The sequence below is a fragment of the Amblyomma mixtum genome, chromosome 9 (genome assembly GCF_055824585.1).
Source record: "Amblyomma mixtum isolate Tamu chromosome 9, ASM5582458v1, whole genome shotgun sequence".
NCBI classification, from domain to species: Eukaryota; Metazoa; Arthropoda; class Arachnida; order Ixodida; family Ixodidae; genus Amblyomma; species Amblyomma mixtum.
The window spans coordinates 122,978,442-123,003,096 of NC_143020.1; the positions used below are offsets into that span (position 1 = coordinate 122,978,442).

General features: G+C 48.2%; 1 protein-coding gene across 4 annotated transcripts in view; it reads left to right on the plus strand.

Annotated features, from left to right (window-relative positions):
- The window catches only part of LOC149331057 (aldehyde dehydrogenase 1A1-like), a 57,920-nt gene that overhangs the window by 13,620 nt on the left and 19,645 nt on the right, over nucleotides 1-24,655 (plus strand). For 2 of the 4 annotated variants that reach the window (XR_016285764.1, XM_089561763.1), the window contains exon 1: nucleotides 22,841-23,043. The exons of the other annotated variants lie outside the window; for them this stretch is intronic. Coding sequence is in view for 1 of the 2 variants with exons in the window: in XM_089561763.1 (XP_089417889.1) it covers nucleotides 23,005-23,043 (39 nt within the window). In the remaining variant the exon portion in view is untranslated. Of the gene's footprint in view, nucleotides 1-22,840; nucleotides 23,044-24,655 lie in introns of those variants that run through there. 4 annotated transcript variants of the gene reach the window in all.

Here is a 24,655-nt window from a genome sequence, read left to right on the forward strand (position 1 = left end):
GGCGAGGGGGCACAAGCCCCGTCACCGCAGCTTTGTTCAATTAGCTTATCTACCCCATCGCTTTGTTCGCCCTCGCTGGCGGCGGCTACCGGCGAGGGAGCAAAAGACCACTTCCCCGGTAGCGTTTTAGTCTGTTCTGAAAGTAGTAGGACTGGCTTTTTCCTGGGCGAACGGGCGGACGAGAGGCGGTCTGCGCGTGCAGGATCGTTGAAGGGGGAAGGAATGCTGGGGAAAATCGGCAGTCGGCTCTCAGCCGTTGAAGAAAGCAGGTCACTTGTACTGTGTACCCCTATCGAAACGTCTCGTCACGCAGAATCATGGAGTGTTTACTGTATCAGCGATACGCGATCAAATTTTGTGTAAATCTTTGTGAAACGGGCAAAGAGACTCACGACATGATTAAAGGGGTAGAGACACCAAATTTTTGTGTTGTATCTCTGGGTTGTAAATAATGCGTAGCGATTCAGTGAGCATGGAACACCATCTTAGAAGCATGAACTCGCATTATATAATTAATAATCGTATTATTTGTACCCAGCAGTTTCGGTTTCGGTTCGTAGTTGCCAGGTTTTGCCAGGCTCTTTCATGACGTCAAAAACCAGACAATGCGTTGTCACGTGGGTCCGGAAAGCCGTGACGTCGTGTAGGCATGTCGTCTGCTTGACACGCACGTGGTGGGCGTAAACACGGAGAGCCGGGCGGAGGGCAAGTCGAACAGCTCCGAGTCGGAAAGAAGAGTTTTATTTCGGCGAAGACACCGATTATGAGGAATCGTGGGATGACGCAGACGAGGAAGAAGACGCCGCGATTCGAACCCCGACAATCACTTCATTTTTGATCCGCTGGCCAGCGATTCCGAAGAGGAGGCAGGCGTCAGGCCCGACGCAGCTCAGATTGTGCCAGCGAACGCCGAGCGTGTAGGCAACGTCAAATGGTAAAGGCGCGTTCACACTACGCCGACGATCGGCCGATTTCAGTCTGGCAATGGTCGGCGGCAGCGATTTTCGTGCCGTCGGCGCGTCTGTCACACTGCGCAGACGCCGACCGAGCACCGGTCGTCGCCTGACGAGCGCATCGCCGAGATAGCAGCCGTCGGCCGACCCGTGTGTCACACTCTGCCGACAACAGCGCCGACCTCACGCCGACGTTGTCCCATCCCGACAGCTCGACGCTGCTTCTTCGTGCGCGCTGCTGCTAGCTCCGTTGATGAAGGCGTCATGGAAATCGAACTTATCTTCTATTATGGGACGAGTTCGCACTAAAGCGATGTGAAGAGTAGGCCTTTTATTATAGCACAGTCGACTTCCAAAGCGCCGTCAACTGCGGAAGCGAGACCACCAAGGCCTAGTGACGACTAGGGCAGCCTGGGACCAGCGCGCAGTTCAGGCGCGTTCACACTAGGCCGACGGGACCCTGCTCGAGGTCGACGCGACAGCGACGCCGACGGTCGCGTCGGCCAACCTGGTCGTTCCCCGACTAGCCAGTCACACTGCACCGACGACGACGACGACGCCCCAACGACCAAGCGTCGTCCTAGTGTGACAACGCCGCCGACCAAAACGAGACCCGTTGGCCGACGTGCCTTGGGCATATCGGTGGCCGAGCGAAAACATTCGCCGACCAAAAACAAGTAGCGAGCTCAGAGCGCGAAGTGCAATCATTATTTAGACAAATAATGCACGCGCAGCAACATTCATCAAGCCATATGGCCACTTTGCCGACGCGCCGCACTGATCGTCGCTTGCGAACTGCCGCCCCACTGCAAGCAGGGACACGGAGCGGTGAGCATCGCTGCGCCGCTCTACCCAAGCTCCGCCCGCAACCGGTGTCGCACTTCGCCGCCGTACAGCAGTCCCTCAGAAAGACTGCTCGAGCAGCGACAAAGCATGCCTACTTATGTTTCGAGCTTTCGGCAACGGCATCGCTCGCGGGCGCTCCGGGCGACGAGCTCTTCTGCTGCCTGGTTGCCGTGGTCGTCGCTAGGCCTATAGCCTCTTCCGCATCGAAGTCGCAGCGGCCGGCGCTTCGGAAGTCGCCTGCGCTATAATAAAAGGCCTACTCTACACATCGCTTTACTGTCAACAGCATCATCTCACAATAAAATAATAGTATGGTAAATCTCCACGACGTCTTCAGCAGCGAAGCGAGCGGGCGCCAGGCGAGCCGGACCGCAACGTCGGGCCAGCGGCAGCTGCGAGGCGGTTGTGGCAAAAAGTTTGCTCGTATCACAGTCGTTACCTTTGCCAGCAGCTCAGTATTCGTCAGCGATCCTCAAAAATGACACATTTTTCACATTTCTTATCCCAGGGTTTATTATTTACGTCAAGAACACACTTTAGCTCCTTTTTATGACGCCGGCAGACGGGATCCAGGCTGGCCGGCCGGCCGGCATGCTCGGCGTACTTCACGTTCGCACAAGAAAATACATAACATCCATGATACTAGAGAATGCTTCCTACATTAGAGCACGGGCAATATGCCTCTGCAAAAGTGGATCTTTCGGCAACGACATCGCCTGCGGCAACGCCGGGCGTAAAGCACCATCGCACTCGCGAGCGTGCAGAAAAAAAAAAAAGACTCGTGAGCACTCGTAACCAAGGTTGCTAGGCCGCGAAACCGCAAAACTTGGTCCCGTACGTCAGAAAACTGTGCAATGACGTAGGAAATACTTGCTTGTGTTTTCTTCTCTGTTCCTACGTCACACTGATGCACTAGCGATGGCTCAGACTTCAGGAGTGAGCATTTTCACAAACTTTAAAATGAAATTAAAATATGTTCTAGACCTCCCTTAAATTTAATACTTCGCTCTTATGGTCCTCACATACAAAGGAAACGTATGGCAGTCTTTTGTACAACCTTGGAATTTCATGTCTCTACCCCTTTAAGGAGGCCTGCGGTGACGCTTCCATGGGTAGATCAGGTGTTTTTTGAGTGGCACAAGCTGTTCCGAGAAGATAAGGAACGAGGGGAAGACGACGACCGTTCTGGACGCCCCTCGACCAGCAAGACCGACGAAAATGCGTAGCTAGTGAAACATTTACTTAACAGTGATCGTAGGATGAGTATCAGAATGATTGCTGATGACTTGAGCATTCCTCAAACCGAAGTTTTTGATATCATGACAGAAAACTTGACCATGAGGAAAGTGTGCGCGAAGTTGGTGCCGGGAGTGTTGTCTGAGGAGCAAAAGGCCAACCGAAAAGCGATCTGTCAGGATCTTCATCATCATGTGAACGCGGACCCCGATTTTTTGCCCAGTACAAGGCGGCAACGCTGCCTCAGGCTCCCTACATCCCCGACTTGGCCCCGCCAGACTTTTTTTCTATTCCCGAGAATAAAATGGACGCTCAAGGGGAAACATCATGGACCGGTAGAGGCGGTTCAACAGGCCGTAACGAGGGAGCTAAACAGCATTCCGGTCCAGGCGTTCCTGGAGGCGTACGCTGGAACACTCATAGGCAGCAGCGTGTAGGTGCGGAAGGGTGCTACCTTGAAAAATTGTGATCGTTTCTACTATTCTCATGAATAAATTTCGAATAAAAAAAAATCAGTCCTACTACTTTCAGAACAGACACTGTATACATGGGGCACCTGGGGCTCGCCCAAACTGCCCACTGACGTCATGGTTGTGGGGGGCGCGGCTGTGAAGTGCCGCCCTAATCAGTTGCGAGCAGTTGCAAGCAACGATTTAAAAACAATTATTTCTAAATTATAGGGTCCACACAGAGCTTCCAGATGTGACTCAAATAACCGCTAAGACCACCCCTACAGATCTGTTGCACTAGAATTTTGAGGGGCAAGTCATGCGGGCCGGATAATGTTCGCCCTTCGCTCGAGCTTACAGAATTCGCGTTTTCACTGTATCGAAGGGAGTGTATTGTTACAGGTCAGCAGGCTGAAAACCGCAGGGTTCCCTGATTCGGTTATTTCGGCAACGTGTGAAAAGTTGGTGCGGCTGGTGAGGGCGGATTTCGTCAAATCAAAGAGGGACAAGGCATGTAAGAAAATGGCGGTCATTCCCTACATACACAAAGTAGCACATAATATGAAAAATGTAGCTGGTAGGTTTGAAGTTGATGCTTTTTCAGGCACCATATAAGTTGAGCGGGCATTGTCGGGCCATCAGGAACCGCAGTGAAAAGGTCTTAGGAGTTAGACCGTTCAAATGTCGTGTTACTCACAGATCACTTTTGGTGGTTTGCGCATGTTCTGTAGTTTATGAACTTCCACTCTTATGCAAAAAATCTACATTGGTCAAACAGGTCGCTGCATTAACGTTCGCTTGCAGGAACACCTCAATTCACTTTCAGACACCAGATACTCACATCTTAAAGATCACTGCCGCGATTGTTAGAAAGAAAACGATAAAAAAACAGAAAAAGTGTCGCCCCTTGGTCACAAAAACTAAAATTTTGTTTCGCCACCGGGGTAAAATGACCAGGGAAATATTGGAAGCTTATTTCATAAGGAAGAAGGAGTCACAGTGTGTCAGCCAGCTTTCATTGGCGTTAGTTGATAAAGAGGTATCATTTTGAGATAATTCATGACTTTTATCACTTGGGTTTTCAGGGGGCCTTTGATCGGACTTCGCCACGTGGCATATGTTGCGATTGTTGTTGATCTTGATTTTACTAGACCAATGCTCTTTGCTCTGTTTCTCCACGTGATTATTGTGTATATATATGTTTGCTCCTTTCAATAAAAAATTCAGTTTCGAGTCAGCGCTCGTGTGTGTGGTCTTCTTGCTTCGTCCTTCGTCTTGTTCGCGCTGTGCCCCCCACGATGAATATTCCTAATGTTTTTCTGAAGAGAAGTGCAGTTTGCATCGCCAAGTACTGGTATATCTTGTTCACAAGATCACTGGGCGAGCGGTTCCGAACGACTTTGGAACCGCAAGGGTTTAACCTCTTCATAAACTGGAGCTTGTTGGAAGTGGGAAAGATTCTGTTCAAAACTGCGACCCAGTACTGTTAACTTCGATGACTTGCAGACTCCTAGAACATTTAATTTGTTGTCAGATATCTGAATTTGTCGAAAAAAGAATTTTCACAAAATAGCAACACTGTTTCAGGAAAGGTTTCTGCAACGTGCTCTGAACTTGATGAAATTTTGCATGACTTCGCCATTTCAATAAATAAAAGAAAACAAGCGGATGCAATATTCACGGCTTTGGCGAAAGAATTCGATAAGTTTTTTCACTTCTCACAAAAACTAATTTGTAGATTAGACAAAATATGTACTTAAAAATGTAAAGTTCGTAAAATGGATTTGAGCGCATCTTGCCAATAGGAAACAATACGCAATCTTTAGCGAACACTGTTCTGACACTCCCCAGGACTTGGTCTTCTCCTTTTCTTGCAATTTATAAATGACAGTGTCAATGATGTTCCTGTTGAATCTGAATCTTATACTAATGATTATGATTTATTCTCAGATTCATAGTGCAACTGATCAACATCTGTTAAACAAGGCTGTTCAAGATATTATTGCGTAGTGTAAATCTTGGCAGATGCCAGTTAATGCCAATTGAAAACAAAGTTTCTATGATAATTACGCATAAAAGAAAACTTCTGAAATTTATTTACGCTGTTAGCTGCATAAATTTCACTGAAGTGAGCGCTTATAGATACCTCGGACTATTGCCGTACAGTGGCCTCAGCTGGACTAAACAGACACACTGCTTAACTGCTGCTGCAAACAGGATGTACTATCTGAAGCGCGCTCTAGAATTTTCTACTCCTTCAATTCGTCTTCATTCCTAGGAATCAGTCGTTCTTCTTCCTCTTGATTACGCTTGATTACTTCTCTAGGAACCGTATACTAAAACGAACATTAAAAAGGTAAAAAAATGTGAGAAAACTAAGAGCTTTATGCGGGCCTCAGTTACTGGCATATTAACAAGAGCACTATAAAAGGAACCTTTATGAAACAATTTCCTTGTGAACCGGATATACTACCAGAAAAAGGCGTGCTTTAAGAATGGCTCCATTCTAGCCGCGCAATCATTGTTATAAGCATTATTTTGTTCAAGACGGGTAACTGACTGAAATAATCTTAGTGACATAGAAGTTTTGCGATCATCATCATTTGCTTCTCTTCCATGCTAATTTGTAATAAGGAAAAGTGGACTTTTTCTTTTGTTGCTTATTTTGCTTCAACTTTCTTTGCCACTGTATCGTGTCTTTTATATGTTGTTTTTCTTCCAAGCTGCTAAAATATCGGAGTGGGGGATTGCCGTATATAAATACCCCAAAAAAAAGCAAATACATATGCGCGAAATCGCTGTTCATGCTCGAAGCTGCTGGCACGTATAGGCTTATCACTCTGCGAGTCGAGAGGCGACCAGATTTCCCTGGAGAAAGTAGCCACGAGCAGCTACTACTATACTTCCGAGCTATTTGCAGGTGCTTTCCGCACATAATATCGAAAGTCTTTCGTCAGCTTTAAATTGAGTTCGGGCGAAAGCGGCGGTGATTGTGATCTTCGACGCCGCCGAGTGCAGATTGCTGCTATCACCTCAGCCGAGTCGTTCAATTCTAAGTGGGCACAAGTTTTTCCACCATCTTTCGTCCGCGCCATCGTCGGTAACTGTAGTCAAGGTACCCGTTCCCATAGAGTTTCTTAATATAACTATAGAGGGAAAGCCGGCAGCGCTACACTTCGTCCACCATGCAGAGGCGCAGGAATGCGAGGAAGAGGAGGTTTCTTGCCTAACTTGACTATAGTTAGGCATAAAATGTGGATTTAGCCGTAAAAATACGACTCTTCTCAAGGCAAACCTCGAAGATACGCTGCGAAAGTTTCCATACGGGCCTAACAACGAACTTTACCTTGCGTTAAATGTACTGAATAAGTGAAAAACGCAGCACTGATGTAATTTCATTTGCGCATATGAAAGCATCGCGGCGCAACTGCAAATTTCTAGGTACATCTGCCTATATTATTAGCCAAGAAGCCAAACACGAAACCTCGTCTTCCCGATGTTCCCGCGGTGGATGAAGTTCTAGACGCTGCAGCACCAGCTAGTTTTCCCTCTAGGCAATATTTAAAAACACTATGTATGTGGCAGTATACGTATATATTAGGTGTGCTTTTTAAAATCTTTGCAGATTTTTATTTAGAAACCATTGGAGATACAGCAGTGCGGTCCTTACGCATATACGGTGGCTAGAGTTGTGAGTGTGCCCACCGGCAACGGACACAGCGTGGTTCCGCACGCCTCCACTTCATGATAAACTGACGCTGCTGTTTCCCCTCTGGCTCTCGGGTACGGTCGTCTGCTATTAGTCGCGGTTACATTTGATTTTTCGCTCACCTCCGTTTTGGCTTACAACGTTTCATTCTGTGTTGACTATCACTGCAGACGATGGCTGAAGCAGATATATTGACTTTTTGGAAATGGAACGCTAAAGGTAGGAGGCAGCAGCTACTTTATTTCCGTCTGTTTCCGTCAGCTGTAGCGCGGCGCTGTTCGCAGCATTCCGGAGGTGGTGGTGAAAACTTTTAATTTCTGAAATAGAGTTTGGCAGCCACAGAGTGGCCCCGCTACATGGTCGGCGTCCCTAGTCCGGGACACCGCATGACGAGGCCCCGTCTCTCGCCCGTTTCACCAGAGCCCTTTGGGACTCAGGCGAGGAGCAGTTGAGGAGGGCAGTCTCCCATGCCTCTCTGGAAGGGGTAGGGGAAGGGTGGAGGTGGGGATTTTCAGTACGTGCCCACACCATGTGGAAGATATCACAGGTCTCCCCACAGTGCGGGCATCGCCCATCCGTGTTAGGATCGTAATGCTTTAAGATTGCAGGACAGAGTAGAGTACCTGTCTGCAGGCGCCTTAAAGTTCGCTCCTCCGTCTTACTCAGCCCCTTTGCAGGGGCCGGGAAAAGGCGGTGGATGTCGGTATAATGCGTTATTATTTACCTGAATCGCAGCAGTGGCTGGTTAGTCTCCGAGCCAGAAGAGCTGGGATGAGGAGCCCGGTGAATAAGCGCTCGGGCAGCCGCGTCAGCGGCCTCATTACCTCGTAAGCCCTGATGGCCAGGAGCCCAAATGATTCTTTTCGGTGTTGGATCAGTGGCAGTCCGTCTTAGAATGCAAGCAGCTAAGGGGGAGATCTCCCCTGCCAAGTAATGTTCACATGCTTTCCGGGAGTCCGTAATGATGATTCTCGAATTGCCGTGGGCGGCAGCGAGCGCTATCGCTACTTCCTCGGCTCGCATCGCTCCACTACGGCACCTCTTACTTCCTTTCTTCTTTCACTCCCATCTTTATCCCTTCCCTACGGCGCGGTTCGGGTGTCCACCGAGATATGTGAGACAGCTACTGCGCCATTTCCTTCCCTCAAAACCAATTTTCATTTTCATCCCAGTGCATCATGGTAAAAAAATGATGACAAGAACCTTATAGCCAGCTTACTACCTACGAAGAAGATACCTGAATTTTCATTGCTTTTGTGCCGTGGTGTTCCGAATGGTTTAAGCAGTGCGAGTTGCCCACCATCGATCGGGCTAAGAAGAAGAAACTGTACTCCGCCTTGAGTGACGTGAATGCCACTTCGAGGAGCAGTTCATTGAACGGCACTATGCATTTTTCGCTGAAGGACTTTAGCCTATAAAAATCATTTTCTACGTAGCATGCTATGCAGCGCAAACGCTATGCGGTCGATCTGCTAGCGTTTTCTTAAGGGGCCGGCGCTTCCACCCTAGCCAAACTTCGCACGGTGGGAGACCAGGTGGGCCGCATGGTCCGCCGGGTCTCCAACAAGCGGGGCGGATTACGAAGCAAGGATGCACTGCGGCTTGCCCATGCTTTCGTAACGAGTAGAATCCTCTACTCAACCCCCTACTTGCACCTACGCAAACATGATGATGACCAACTGGAGGTCATCCACCGGAAAGTCATCAAGCGGGCTCTCGACCTCCCGGTCACCACGTCCAACCAGCGACTTCTGGCCTTGGGCGTGGTAAACACATTCCGGGAGCTTCGAGAAGCCCACTTAGTTAACCAATACACGCGTCTTGCACAGACCACGTCCGGTCGCCGCCTCTTGGACCGGCTACACATCAAACATGACTACCACATTGAGGAAAGGGAGAGAGTGCCAGAACCCTGGAGACGCGCCCTCCGGGTCCGACCCCTTCCCCGCAACATGTCCAGAGAAGACCATAGCGGTCGTCGCCAGGCGCGCGCGGAAGCGTTGGCGCGATACTATGGTAACCAACAACATGTGTATTACGTGGACGTTGCCAGCCCACACCACGGGGTGTGGTACACGGCCGCAGTCGTACACAACACAAACACAGTCAACGGGCTCACTTTCAAAGCCTACAGCGCAACACACGCGGAGGAGATTGCCATTGCTCTTGCTCTCACTACTCCCAAGTCGAAACACATCATCACCGACTCGCGAGGGGCCTGTCGGAACTATGAGTTGGGCTGGGCTCCCCCGCTTGCCTGGCGCATATTGGAATATAGCTGCCGATGCGAAGATCCAACTCCACGCAACCTGATTTGGGCCCCCGGTCACCAGCGCTATTCCCCCCATCCCCAACCCAACCCGGGAGGACTGGGAGGCGACCCTGCTCGGCTGCCACGACTTACAGGCCCAACAAGCCTTAGTCGGGCGCGCCCGGGCGGCGGCAACCGCCACTGGGGTCCCATACTAGGGACCTCCACCTAGTGTTTGTAAGGATCGGTCCCTTACGGGCTGATCCAAACATACCTCTAGTTCATTCGAAATAAATGTTTTTACCACCACCACCACCACCACCACCAGGGCCTCCAGGGAAACGAACAGGCCGATCAGGCCGCCCGCGCACTCTCCCCCCGGGCTATCTCCCTGTCCTTGGAAGGGTACTCCCAATCAGACAATCCGGCCATTACATTCAAACAAATCACCGATTACTACAAGGAGGAGCACCGGCGCTACCCGGCCCCTTGTAAGGGTCTGGATCGCGCTGACGAGCGCCTCCTCATCAAAATTCTTACTAACACTGTACTGTGCCCGGCGGTACTTAAACATTTCAACGCATCCTTTGATGGCACGTGCCAGTTCTGTGGGGAGGTGGCTGACACCTTCCACATGGTTTGGGCGTGTCAATCAAACCCATCTATCCCCCCCAACCCCAACCCCACCAGAGAGGACTGGGAGGCGGCCCTGCTCGGCTGTCAGGACCTAAAGACCCAAAAGGCCTTGGTTCACCGGACGCGGGCGGCGTTGCTTGCCAATGGGGCCCCGGAATAGGGGCTCCACCTAGTATTGTTAGGGGAAAGGGCCAATAGGGCCTACCCCAATCACCTCTCTGTAAATATTTATTGCATTATAAATGTTTTTCACCACCACCACCTCCCAACGTTTGGGCGCTCCCGTTTCTCTATCTGAGGCCGCGGCTTCGTGCCGGCTTGCGTGAAAATGGGAATATTCTTATTCCCACCTGCTGCTTATGACAGTTCGCGATTGCTTGCAGATTAAAATTTGTTGCTAGTTTTCTACTGGGATCCTACTGGTTCCAGTAGTACTGGTTTATTAGCACATTCCCAGCAGCTGATGGAACCAGTAGCTGCTGTAACCAGTTGGGGACATGTATCCATTAGCTTCCAAATAGCACTGAAGCGTTACATTTAATTCTGTTTGGTTAAACCGTTCGTACAATGTCCTTCCATTGTCTAACCTTTCTGAAAAGATTGGTTTATTGGGGTTTAACGTCCCATAGCGACTGAGGCTATGAGGGACGCCGTAGTGAAGGGCTCCGGAAATTTCGACCACCTGGGGTTCTTTGACGTGCACTGACATCGCGCAGTACACGGGCCTCTAGAATTTCGCCTCCATCGAAATTCAGCCGCAGCGGCCGGGATCTAACCCGCGTCTTTAGGGACAGCAGCCGAGCACCGTAACCACTGAGCCACCGCGGCGGGGTCTTTCTGAAAAGAGGCTTATCTTTCCCCAATGCCAACACGGAATACACGACACTATCACAAAGCTCTTTTAAAACCACATTTTGCCCGGACTAAATCGTTCAAGTTTTCCTTTTTCCCACGCACCATATCCGACTGGAACTCATTAACCGAACCTAATCAACCCTGAAAATCAGACGCGTTCCTCAGCCATCTTTGATATTGCGTATTATGTATTTTTCTCCTCTGTCTTGCATTGCTGTACTGTTGTTTTACTACATTATCGTTGCTGTATTGTTGTATTTTTGTTGCTATAATTTTGATTTTTGTGAACCTGCCCTTCCTGCTTGGACCTAACCATGGTCTGCAGTATGTACATAAATAATAATATTAATTAAAGAACCCCGGGTGGTCGAAATTTCCGGAGCCCTTCAATACGGCGTCCCTCATAGCCTGAGTCGCTTTGGGACGTTAAAACCCCATAAACCATAACCTCTCTGAAACATTAAAATCTAATATTAAAGTAACTTCCTAGATGTTAATCACGCCCCCCCAAAAAACAGCAAAAACTCGAAACTCATCCTGCAGGACCATGCACATCTGCGTGCCCTTAGTAGGAATTAAGAAGTACTTTTTAAACCCCCCTTGAAAAGCAGCAACTAGAGAAGCAATAAAGCACTGTAATATACGCGCAACTTGCATGTAGAACTCGTACCCACATTCTAATACCTTATGGGCTCATGCTTATATATTCCCCATTATGGGTGTCCCGCAGCTAATAGCAAAGCTCTCTCATTAAATTTTGGGACTATTTATTCAATTTTTAGCGCTCACAGTCAAATAGATTTAGCTGCGAAATTCTGTTAGGTGAAAAATATTATTACCGTGCAGACAAAGGAAAAAGCCCTCCAAACAGAACAACAAAGAAAAACCAGCAGGTTTCCTGCTGGTTCCAGCAGAACCCGTTCAAACCAGTGGGTTCTCATTAACAAATTTTCGCACATTTATGAGCTGTTGTCCCAGAAGGGGATTTACCTGGCCGTTTCAAGCAGTAAGCGGCTTCGAAGGTTTGCGACCACTGGAGCAGATGTATAGTCGGATACTATTTAGGTTTCAAGTGAATCTCCGCCCACATTCAGTTTAATCCAGTCCCGCCGAACAGGATTCCTACGTGACAAAAAGTAGACCGCTGCAAAAGCATTTTCTTGTTACCTGAACAAGAAGTTAAGCACGAGACAAAATTATAAGTTCAAGAATTCTAATGCCCCTGGCTTGTTTAAAGCAGTCAACCTTCAAAAATCTGCTGATTTTGTTCGCTGTGGCAACTGACCAGCGGAGTAATACAGAACGCCGCGGTCTGAGCACAATGTTACCAACTGCAGTTTTCTTAAGCTGTCTCCTACCATCGGTGGCGGCAGCAGCGGCAATGGCGTAGCGTTTTTTTTTGTTTTTTTTTTGGGGGGGGGGGATAGCGCACCTGCGCCATTAACTCTTCTCAAGCGCCCTTGTCGGCATCCGATATTTCCGGCTTAGCAGGTGTATTGGGAAAAGCGGGAGCTTTTCCCACTACACCTGCTTCTAGTTCCCATGCGCCTTACAAAGTGATGACCGAAGTGACGGATCACAACCCAGCCTGCACTTGCCGGGTTACTTTACCGTTTTAGAAAAAGTTGCATTTTGTATCGTTTTAATGAGGTTCGAAAAATGTCATCCCGTCGTTTATTTTGAAAGCACGAACTGCTGGCCGAGTTGGTTTTGCATGATGGACGGGAAACGGCGCACGGCCTGCGTTCAGCACTGTCATGTCGTTTGTATATTTGTAAAGTTTCACAGATGCTAGGAAAAATGATTTTAAGAAAATGTATTAGCGTTTGTTCGAAACAGAGAAGTAACATCGTTGTAAGCCGCCGCGGTGGCTCAGTGGTTGTGGCACTCGGCTGCTGACCCGAAAGACGCCGGTTCGATCCCTGCCGTGGCGGTCGAATCTATGCGATGCCAGTGCAAGTTAAAGAACCCCAGACGGTCGAAATTTCCGGAGCCCTTTACTACGGCGTCCCTCATAGCCTGAGTCGCATTGGTACGTTAAACTCCATAAACGAAACCGAACCGAATCAAATCAAACATTGTTGTAACGTTCCAGTGCAACCAGGGAATAATGAAGAACAAAACGAATACAAATGTGAGCTCACCTTGCAAGAAAGCTATATTAAAATGCCCAGTACACTTTAAATTATGCCTGGAGAATTAAGTGGGGAAGTCGAGCAGGCTTCCAGCAAGAAACAGTTGATACAGACATATGATCAAAAAAGGACTTAACTTTCTTGGATTCAAGGCAGCGGGCGATAGTGTGTAACGTGCTCAGTGATTGGTGGCTTGCATTGTGTTTTTTCTCATTCCTGACACGTCATGAACTTGACAAGATAATCATTGTTAGTCATCTGTACCTGTACCTTACGTGATCTTTATAAGGTTGTCCACGCCAAATAAAGATCGTTCAGTGGAAGTTTAGCGCTTGTGTTGTGTCCGTTCAATTTTGTGCTCTATGGATCCTCATGTTGACTACCCACTAGCCCGAACCCTGACCCTTCTGACATATGATCGGATGAAAGATGCACCGTCCTTTCTGCCCTTTTTGTTTGTCCTCTGCTGGCAGCGCTGTGAAACCATGTTACGAGTTGAAGGTGAGGCTTGCTTGAGAGTGGCCTTCGATTTCTCGTGCTCATTTTCCGCGCCACATCGCTGTCGTGCAGTGAAGACAACCTTACTGAAGACTTGCGACAGCCCACGTCTGGCGTGCTTCACTGGCTTCGACGTAGAAGGCGTTGCGTAAACCCACTGTACCTTAATTTCAATGAGTGATTATCCGATATATACTGTACTGGCAACAGGATTAGACGTCTTCGGATAAGCACTGGCTAATTCCAAAGAACCGTCCGCTGCGGCTTCGACGCGGAGCGGTTAGTCAGAGAAACGCACGGCGACCGGCGCTATGCCAGCACGCAGGCAGGCAGCCTGTCACTGCAAGAACAGCGTAGTGCAGCGTGGGTGGAATGTGTTCGTGCGTATGGGCTACTGAGAGGCTTATCTGTTTGATTGTGTTTGGTTGTGTATGATTGGTGTGTGAAATGGGACGTGAGCATTAATTATGATAAGTCAACTTCTATGATTGTGTCGAACAAAAAGACTCCATTAGTGTTCCCATACATAATTAATAACAGAGAACTAAAGCGTTCTATTAAATTAAAATATTTAGGTATCACGATTAGCCATGACTTAAACTGGAGTGATCATGTGCAAAACATTTGTGGAGCAGCTCAACGAAAACTTGGATTCCTAAGGCGGAAGCTAAAAGATGCACCATCGGATGTCAAACTACAAGCATATAAATCAATAGCAAGACCAACTCCGGAATACGCAAGCGTAGTTTGGGATCCGAATCAGAAATATCTTGTATAAAATGTTGAACGTGTTCAAAGATTGGCAGTAAGGTTTATATTTTCGTCTTACCGAAGAACGCAGTCCGTATCAGAACTTCTATTACGAGCACAGTTACCAACATTGGCTATTCGCAGAAAAATTGCTAGGCTAAAGTTTTTAAGCATGAAATGCTTTTAGCTCCCGTTGTCGGCATTGTGGTGACGTCACGCCGAGACCGAGAGCCAACATCCGGGCACTGAATTCCACTCATCCGGGCACTGAATTCCACTCATACGGGCACTGAATTCCACACATCCGGGAGCTGAAACGAGAGCACCCGGACACCGTACGAGATTTAACGAGATTTAATGAGACTCTCTAAGCCCTCCTACAGTACCGGCATACAAGCGCCGGTAGCTTCGCGCCGAACGGGTGGTGGCGTTCCTCCCTTCCTTTACGGTGCGGTTCGGGTGCCCACCTACGCTGCGAGAAAGAACACTTCTACAATAAAGTTTTTCATTCATTCATTCCACCGAGATGACAAAGAATTACTGCGTAATTTCCTTTCCTCAAAAAGCGTCGCGTTCAAAGGGCAAGACATCGCGCCGAACGGGTGGTGGCGTTCCGTGGACTGCCTGGTAGCGCTACAGCACACAGTCGCGTTCCTCTCCTAAAGGCGAAGCTTAAGCGTCATTAATTAGCAGGTAATTAGTTTGGTTTGGTTTATGGGGTTTAACGTCCCAAAGCGACTGAGGCTATGAGAGACGCCGTAGTGAAGGGCTCCGGAAATTTCAACCACCTGGGGTTCTTTAACGTGCACTGACATCGCACAGTACACGGGCCTCTAGAATTTCTCCTCCAAAGAAATTCCAGCCGCCGCGGCCGGGATCGAACCCGCGTCTTTTGGGACAGCAGCCGAGCACCATAGCCACTGAGCCACCGCGGCGGCCGGTAATTAGTATTTAGTCATTAATCAGTAATTAGTCACTAATTATTAGTATTTAGTCATTAATCAGTAATTAGTCACTAATTACTAATTTGTCATTACTTCGTCATCAATTATGTGTGACGTAATCCAGTGGTGACGTCACCAGTGTCACATAGGCAAAGTGGTACAAATGACCGAGGAATGAAAACAACGATTACAAAGCTGAAAGGCAAACAGAAACCGGATACAGCTGACGAGGCAGAGCGGAAGAGATTCCCCAGACACACACAGGAAACGATTGCGTCCACATGGACCAGTGCACAGTATGTGTGGTGTGGTGTGTTGAACACTAGACCCATTTCAAGATTTTCATTAGTACCATCTACAACCAATGTGTTATGCCCGTAAACATTTCATGCTTACTCTACTCTCGGTTACGGGAGAGGCAGAGATTTTTTTTTTATCAGCTTTATCACAATATGTTCAATCTGGATTCTACCTTGTACTTGCGACCACCCGGAAGACTGTCATCGCGTACTAACCATCCCTTCGCAGTTATGTCATACATGCCGAGAGTTGATGTGTATAAGTTTTAGTTTCTGCCTAAAACAATTATAGAATGGAATAACCTTGACCGACACGTATTGAACAAAACTTGTTCACTTGAAACTTTTGTAAAAGAGTTGGAACTGTGTTGTACTGACTGACTATACCATTCCCACCCTGTAACAGCCCGCAAGGGCTAACAGTATTTGGAAATAAATAAATAAATAAATAAATAAATAAATAAATAAATAAATAAATAAATAAATAAATAAATCTGTTACCGTCGTTATGTATCGAATTACCGATATATCCAACTATTTCGCGATGTTGTTGTTGTTGTGACTGAGAGAAGGATGAAAAGGAAATTGCACGGGCCTGCTACTGGCTCGATCCGAGCCACCACCGCTGCCACGTGCAGACAGAGGAGAGATAAACAATCAGAGGAAAGAGAAAACGGAAAGAAAAGACGCGCGTCGCAGCAACAACTGCGTCCGCCGAAGCGGACGCTGCTCAAAAAACAGATAAGCGGCCGAAGCCGCGCTCGCCGAAGCGAGAACAGATACTCTCAACCCCTTTCGAGCTCTTTATATCTGGGTTGGACTAAATTTCGCTCTTGTTCATTTCTACCTTATATACTGCAAACCCGTGCGTGGAAACTGCGATAAAACTGCTTCACATAAGTTGTTTTCCTCCTAGAACAAAGCCTTACGTGCAATGTGTACGAGCCCAGCTCGCGAAACAAATCTTTTCGAAATTTTCGTGTTCGCCATTTTTTTTCGTTATTATAGATCAAGCTCGGCGATTCATGTTCTCTATAAGATCAAGCGAGATTTCATTTATTTCTATGATACTTATATTTTAAGTATTATAACATGGTTTACATGTGTGTGTGAGAATGATTTACGTGTGGTTTCCCTGTCCGCTACCAGGTCTAGGGCCGACCATGGAATACAAAGTATAGGTAACCAAATTGAAACTATGTGCAATGCGTACCAATCTTAAGAAGAAATAGCTTTAGCGAGTGCTATGGGGCTTTTGTCTTAGAAAGAAAATTAGGTTGCTTTTCCTTCTTTATGTGAATGTGAGAAATTGCTGATATTGTGTTAATTAATTTCCGTTCTGTTGTAGCTGTTTATGGACTTTCCACATATCGTTATCTTTTCTCTGCGCTTTTAATTTTTTTTTCGCTATAATGTGAATATTTACTTTCAAAACGTTTTGTTTACTGTAAATAGTCGTCTACGTGTTTTGCTGTTTAGACGATTCAGTGTTTGGTTCCGTTACGAGTTAGATTTTATAAATTTGACAATTCCCTGCACCTTTCTTTTTTCTGCATTAGTGTATATGTTTATCTTGAAAGTGTTTTCTTTGTTACTAAGTAACTGTCTGACGATACGCAGTCGGGGTGTAGGCCTCTTATGGAGGCATGCTTTTTAAGGCGGAGGCCTTTAATGTCTCATCGTTGTAAGCAGCAGTTGTCGACAGAAAATGTCACGCTTTTCAATTGGTGGAAACGGTCGTGACGTCACAGTGCGCGAATTTCAAACGGGGCCAATTGTACTTTGGCTAGTAACCATGCAACCAATTGAAGGGATCGTATAGTGATGCTCCAAGTAAGTGGGACTGAGCTTAGTTAATTGCTTAATTACCCAATTAGCCTAATTAGCTTTACTAGTCAGGCCATATAAATAAATAAAACCGATTAAGAAATTGGTCGAGCTCAGGAATCGAACCCCGGTCTTCGGCGTGAGACGAGCATGCTATCCACTCCGCCATGCCAGCTCGATGTTTTGGAATGAACAAAGGCGCGTCTAGTGAATACGGTGTCTTCACTCACTCTCATCCTCCTCCATTCCCTTCCGGCGAAGTTTGGGTGTCCACCGACAAATGAGGGACAGATACCTTTCCTTTCCTCAAAAACCAATTTACCGACGAGCGAGGCGTAGAACCGAATGGGCGATGGCGTTCTATGGACTCCTTGGCAGCGTTGCAAGACGCTGTCGCGTTCTACTCTTAGAGGCGAAGCTGAACATCTTAACCACACATCAGTGACCACACTTTAGGTCAAAAAAGTGCCCCCCTGAATTTGTGAGACAGTTACTGCGTAATTTCCTTTCCTCAAAATGCGTTGCGTTCAAAGGGCAAGGCATCGCGCCGAACGGGTGGTGGCGTTCCGTGGACTCCCTGGCAGCGCTACAACGCGCTGTCGCGTTCCACTCCTAAAGCCGAAGCTTAAGCGTCATTAATTAACAGTTAATCAGTATTCAGGCATTAATCAGTAATTAACCATTAATTAGTGATTTGTCCTCACTTAGTAATTAGTACTCAATTATATGTGACCCCACCAGTGCCACAGAAACAGCGAAGGTGGTGCGGAAAACGCTTCCGCCTCTACCCACTTTAGACAGTCAAAGTGCCCCCTGAATTTTTGTTTCGAAAGCAACACTACGCGAGTCGCCGAGCATTTCGCGGAGCTGACGAAATACTGCGCATGCGCGAGAAGTACTGACGTCACACGGCGCACAGCTGGCGCGCCGCCGCCGTCGCTGCGCGGGTGACTCAGAGGTGCCGCCGCCGCGCTCGCCAGTTGCGCATGCTTAGTAGCGGCACATAGCGGCAAGGGCATAACTTAATGCCCTTCACCAATGTACGTGAGTACAAAACGGCCATTTTAGTCCACCTGATAATTAGCACGAACTCTCCACATCCTTCTTCCATATTCATCTCTCCCAAACGTGACACTAGGCAGGCACAACATAATAATTTTAATTTACCCATAGCTCACAACATATACGGGTGGCGCTCAATATGTTTTATCGAGGCTAAAATATGGAATACCGTTCCGTGTTACATGAAATACACGTCCAACTTTGTTTCTAAACTAAAACGGCACTATCTCAACAAGGAATTTGATGCACCAAGCTAAACACATGTTGTTGTTCATAGCAATGCTCCATATAGTGATTGTTTAACTCTGACAATGTTTGTAATGGATCCATCACTAGCCGTAGCGGCTAAGGATCCAGATGACTACACAGCAATTTCTATATCAATTTTTGCGTGAGTAAGCTTCAAAAGCTTTCATTGCTAGGAATTCCCGCAAACCTAATCCATTGGATCGAAAATTTTCTTTCAGGACGCAAGCAGTTCACTTCCGCAAACGATAGCCACTCACCCTTCACCAGCGTAACATCAGGGGTCGCTCAGGGCGCCGGACTGTCACCGCTTCTATTCCTCATTTACATTAATGATCTCCCTTGTAACATAAACTCTAATTTACGGCTTTTTGCAGATGATTGCGTCATATACAGAGTTATTAAGGCGACCAATGATTCATCTTTACTACAAACCGATCTTAACACACTCGCCTCATGGTGTAATAAGTCCCTCCTTTCCTTAAACATTAGCAAGTGCAAATCTATGTCTTTCACGAGAAAATACACTGTGAATCCGCATCAGTACAGCATTGGCTCACTTCTTGTCGACCCCACATTATCATACAAATATCTCGGCCTCCACCTAACACCATCACTATCATAGGTAACCCACATTCAAAAGATTTGCGCAGAAGCCTCACGCACACTCGGCTACTTACGACGTAACTTGAAGGCCGCATCCCATGAAATAAAGAAACTAGCATACATGACATTCATTCGCCCGAAATTAGAATATGCGTCATCCATTTGGCATCCATCTCAAGCTTATCTCGCCGCCGACCTCGAAGCCGTACAGAACCGCGCCATCCGCTTTATAACATCTTCCTATTCAAGAAAAACCAGCATCACTGCACTGAAACAGTCCGTCTCCATTCCATCGCTCGTGTCACGCCGCATCATATCTCGCCTCTGTCTTCTGCACCATTTCTATTATCATCCGCCCTCACGCCACGCAAAACTATAACCCCCCCATAGGACGTCCAGCCGCTTGAACCATAATCATAGCATCGCACGCATCAACTGTTGCACGTTAGCACTCAGTTCTTCTTTTTTCCCGCACGCAATAGCTCTATGGAATGCCCTGCCAAACACCATTGTATCATGCACTAATCGCAAATCATTCCGTGAAATGCTAAAGGACCATTTTTCGTGAGAGCAATATTTTCAGTTATATGTTGTGCTTGATACAGACAAGTGTCCTTGCTTTTTTTCATTCCTTAGCCTTTGTTTACTCATGTGTTAATTTTTTTTTTACTTGTTACATATTGTATAACCTTTTCGACGCCCCTTGCCTGCTGTACATTTCTATTCCTTTTCACTGTTATTTTTTTTCTCTTTCTTTGTAGTGTTCTTGTCATGTTGGTACTAATCTTGAGTTTGCTCCCCCCTTATGTAATGCCCTCGGGCCTTTAAGGGAAAATAAATGAAATGAAATGATTCTGATCCTAGCGCGCCGGGGCCGCCGCCGCTGGCGCGCGCTCTCCATCGCCTCTCTCTCTCTCTCTCTTCTCGTTGCTTGCGCAATCCTCCAGGTTTCACCAGAGCTAAACCACTGCCAGTTTTTCTACCTGCTTTTACCTCTTCTCGAGAGCGTATTACAATAACATGACCAAATTAAATACTGTACTCTTGAAAAATCTGTTGGAGGGGAGGGGTTAAATGTGGCCTTGGCAAGTTACAAGGCTGCCAGCTTCCTGCACGGCCTCAGTTCAATTGCCCGAGTGGCTTCGCGACAGCGGCGCAGCCGCAGGGGGTGCCTCGGAGACGAACAGAGCGCTCACTCGCGGAAGCAGACAGATGTTGGCCACGATGATAAGGGCGGCCCTCCAGGCGATGATAGGGAGCCCCTTGTCGGACGTCGCTCCGTCCGCCAGCACTCGTCGGCCCTTCTCTAAACAGCTGGTTCACTGACACCTGCCGGTGTACTCGCTTTCTAATGCGAGTCTGTTGCATTCGTCACCATAGGAGCTGTCTTCAAGTGGCTTTAACAGCACTAACAAAGCTGTGTACGGCTATTAATTTTACGATATAAATGAGGCCGCCGCGGTGGCTCAGTGGTTACGGGGCTCGGCTGCTGACCCGGAAGACCGGGTTCGATCCCGGCCGCGGCGGTTGAATTTCGACGAAGGCGAAATTCTAGAGGCCCGCGTCTGTGCGATGTCAGTGCACGTTAAAGAACCCCAGGTGGTCGAAATTATCCGGAGCCCTTCACTACGGCGTCCCTCATACCCTGAGTCGCTTCGGGACATTAAACCCCAATAAACCATAAACTATTCAAAAGGGTTGAGAACTGGGCGAGTTGGTACGAATTCATACTGCTGTGGCACCACAAGGACAGGGACAGAGACAGTGACAACAACACAAGTGCTCACTAACAACTGACAAAATTTCTTAAAAGTACAAAATATATAGACAAAACCAATGGTTACATGCACAGTCATAACACGGTTACAAAGGTTACAGGCAAGAACACACGTTAAATCACGACGAATCTACCTGTTATTATAGTTTAGTGTTCTTTGAAGATAATCAACCTCGGCGTCAAGAAGTAGCAATGATGGCAAATTCACGCATACATCTGCCGACTTCCTTATACGGAAGGCCTCCATAATCTCCCGGGAAGTCCTATCTTTATGCTTCCAGAGAACGCGCGTTTCCTTGAACAACGGGGCACACTTGTGGCTTTTGACATGCTTGGTCAGGTGCGTCCCCGAACCCCGTCAAGGGACCTGGCGTGCTCCTGGAGGCGTACATTCAGACATCGTCCCGTCTGCCCCGTGTAGTGTCGACCGCATGTCAGGGGAATGGAATACACTACACCGCAAGCACAGTCCACAAACGGATTGGAGTGCTTCACCCCACAAGCGTTCCTTCTCTCCCGCGGTGCGTCACACCTCTCAATGGCGGCACATATCCGCCCTACCTTATTCTTGGCTGAAAATACCAAGTCCACCTCATAACGGCGAGCCACCTTTTTAAGGCTGTGAGACACTCCATGTATGTAAGGGATGCAGGCGAGCTTTTTCCTTTCCTGTGCGCTCTCTTTATGCGACCTAGTCCCCTTTACAGTTTGTTTCTGTACCGTAAGGATCCGTTGCGACACCGAAGCCAGCACAGAGGCCGGGAACCCCGCGTTTTTTAGTCTGGCCACCTGATCAGCGAACGCTTTGTCCATCCGATGGAAACAGGACTTTGTGAAAGCCGAATTTAATGCATTCAATGCAATGCCATTCTTAATCAACTTCGAATGGCCAGAAAAAAAATTCAACAAGGGTTTCTTTGATTTTGGTGAAAACGACCAGAACACATGGTTGCCCTCGAAAAACAAGGAAAGGTCCAAAAACTGAATGCGTCCATTTTCGGGAGCTTCACACGTAAAATTCAGGCCACGTCCTCTTTCTTTGAACACCTTCAAAACATCGACCATTGGTCGGGTGTTGTCACGACAATCCACAAAAACTATAAAATCGTCAACATAACGGAAAACTTTCGTCACCATTCCTTCCAAATCACGCTGCAGGCACCTATCAACCGCGCACACAAAAATATCGCTCAGAACAGGAGCAACTCTTGACCCGCGACAGATACCAGATTTTTGAATGTACACGTCATTGCACAGGACGCTGACCGATGCGACACGCGCACACAAACTGCTGGGCCGTTTCCGTTACTTGCACTCCGCTTGTCCATTGAGCGGGGCGATGTCCATTGAGGCGGTGGCCGCCCCTGCCACTGTCACACACGTGCCCCACGATTTTTTTGTTCTTTCCGATGCTCGATTGTATGTCGGAATGGTTCTTGCGATGCGGGAAGAATGCCACCCTTTCGCTTTGCTGGCCTTATCCTATGCGCTGTATTCAATTAGCTTTGACTGACGGGCTGTCTTGCGTGCCGTTCTGCACCTGCCTATGTCCCATGCTGCCCGGTGTGACACTCGAGTTGCGCGGTTTTGTACGCCTGTGCGACAGACTGTAGTCGGCGCCGTTATCAGCTGCCATGACTGTAATATAGAAAGTTCAGTTGCGGCTCCGAGTCGGTCTGTAAACATCGCCCAACTCGGAGAAGAAGGGACCGGTAGGCAGTTATCTTCGCGGAACGCTTGTTTTATCGCGTTCTTCGCTGTCCGCAAGGGGGCGCGGGCACTTGGTTCTTAGCTGCGCGTATCGGCGGGCTCCTGCCGCGTTCAGTGCAAGCACGCAGGGGACGTACCTGGACAGGGCCGGACGGAATTCGAAGCGCTCGCTTTTCAGTTGGGTAACAAGCCTCCGGCGGTAATTTGTGAGCGAAATGGGGCCCATCAGGAAACCCGAGGTCAAGTTCACGCAGGTGAGAGGTCACGCAGCTGCCGCTTCTTAGCCTCGAAGGGTGAGCCATGTATGCGAGCGTTATTTGAACTTTGTGGCCGCACAAAAAACCTCTTTCGGCACCCCTGAGGGTCAAAGAGAAAAAAAGTAAAGTCATTTAGTGGCGGTGAATATGCCGTGACATAACGCTGGTGCATACATAGTGCCTCTGGAGCTTTTTTTTTTTTTTTACAGCAGTGATCTGCCCTTCCGTTTTTCAAAGGGCCGTTGTTATTACGTTGAGAACCTTGCGAGAAAATACCACCTCTAAGTATTTTTAGCACTGCATGGACTTGCTTAATTAGGTAAGGTAAGGTAACCTACAACCAACTATAGACAACTGTTGCTTATAGTGGAGGTAAGATAAGGTTTTTCGGATATCTGTTGGCGGCTTTCTTTACGCTTGAAGCTCGGCGTGGGAATGTGGAACTTGCGGGCTTAGGTAGGCAGCCACGAACCGTGGCGGCCTGGTCGCTTTCGGGAGCGGCCGCATAATCATGGCGTTGTCGGCAGGGTCGAGCAGTCTTCTGCTGTGGCGTATCACTCGCAAAGCGATCGCTTTCCGCAGGACGCTTCCTACCTCTCCTTTCATCAGGCTCCATTGCTCGGCTTAAGCAGCTGTGACGGTGGCGGCATCGAAATGCAGGACGATGCAGAAGCGTACGCGGACACGACGAGACGCAGGCCTGACAAGAATGTATATGCAGCGCGTTCGAATTCTCCGCGAGCGTGTATACATCTGCTTGCCAAAGGGGGAAACGTCATGAGCTGAAGGCCCAGCGGCCGGTCTTGAACATGCGTGAGTGTGGGACCGCGGCGCCATCCTTGGGGACGGCGCGGAAGCAGTTTTTTCGCCCAAAGCCCTTCTCGCCCTGGAGCTCCCCTCTTGCTCTAAGCGGCCCTCTCTCTTCGAGAGTCTCGTTAAATCTCGTACGGTGCCCGGATGCTTTCACCTCCCGGATGTGTGGAATTCAGGGCCCGGATGAGTGGAATTCAGTGCCCGGATGTTGGCTCTCGGTCTCGTCGTGACGTCACCACACTGCCGACAACGGGAGCTAAAAGCATTTCATGCTTTAAAAAAATCTCGCGTGGCGGAGTTATGATTTGGCGTACAGAGGTGAGCAAACATGTCCAAGATTGCTCGAAAGACCTGCTGCAAAGGAAACAAATTGCAGTTTTTGAGCAGGTACTGGGCTTCAAAGGAAGTGGCTGCACTTGAACGAAGTAGCATCGCCACACTGGCGATAAATGTCGAGAACTGTGCCACAAAGAGAGCAGCTGCGCTAACATTTCACTTTATTTGTCCCGCATGCACACCGCTCCAGCGCTTTAGACAAGCCTGCTCGCGTCTCTACTCCGCGCCTACCTCCCAAAAACCGGAATAGAAACTGAAGTTTCGCTCGCGAAGGCTTTCCGCCCGGTCGTGGGCGAAGAATACAGGGCACGGCACAGAAGCGTGGCGAGATCGCTTGACTGCGACGGCTGTGACTCTGCTGTTAATGATCCTGTAAAAAAACATTTGAAGCCGGCCGCGCGTTCCAGAGGCGATGTCTGATAAACCCCGGAATATAGCCAATTTTTTTGCTCAAAGGGCA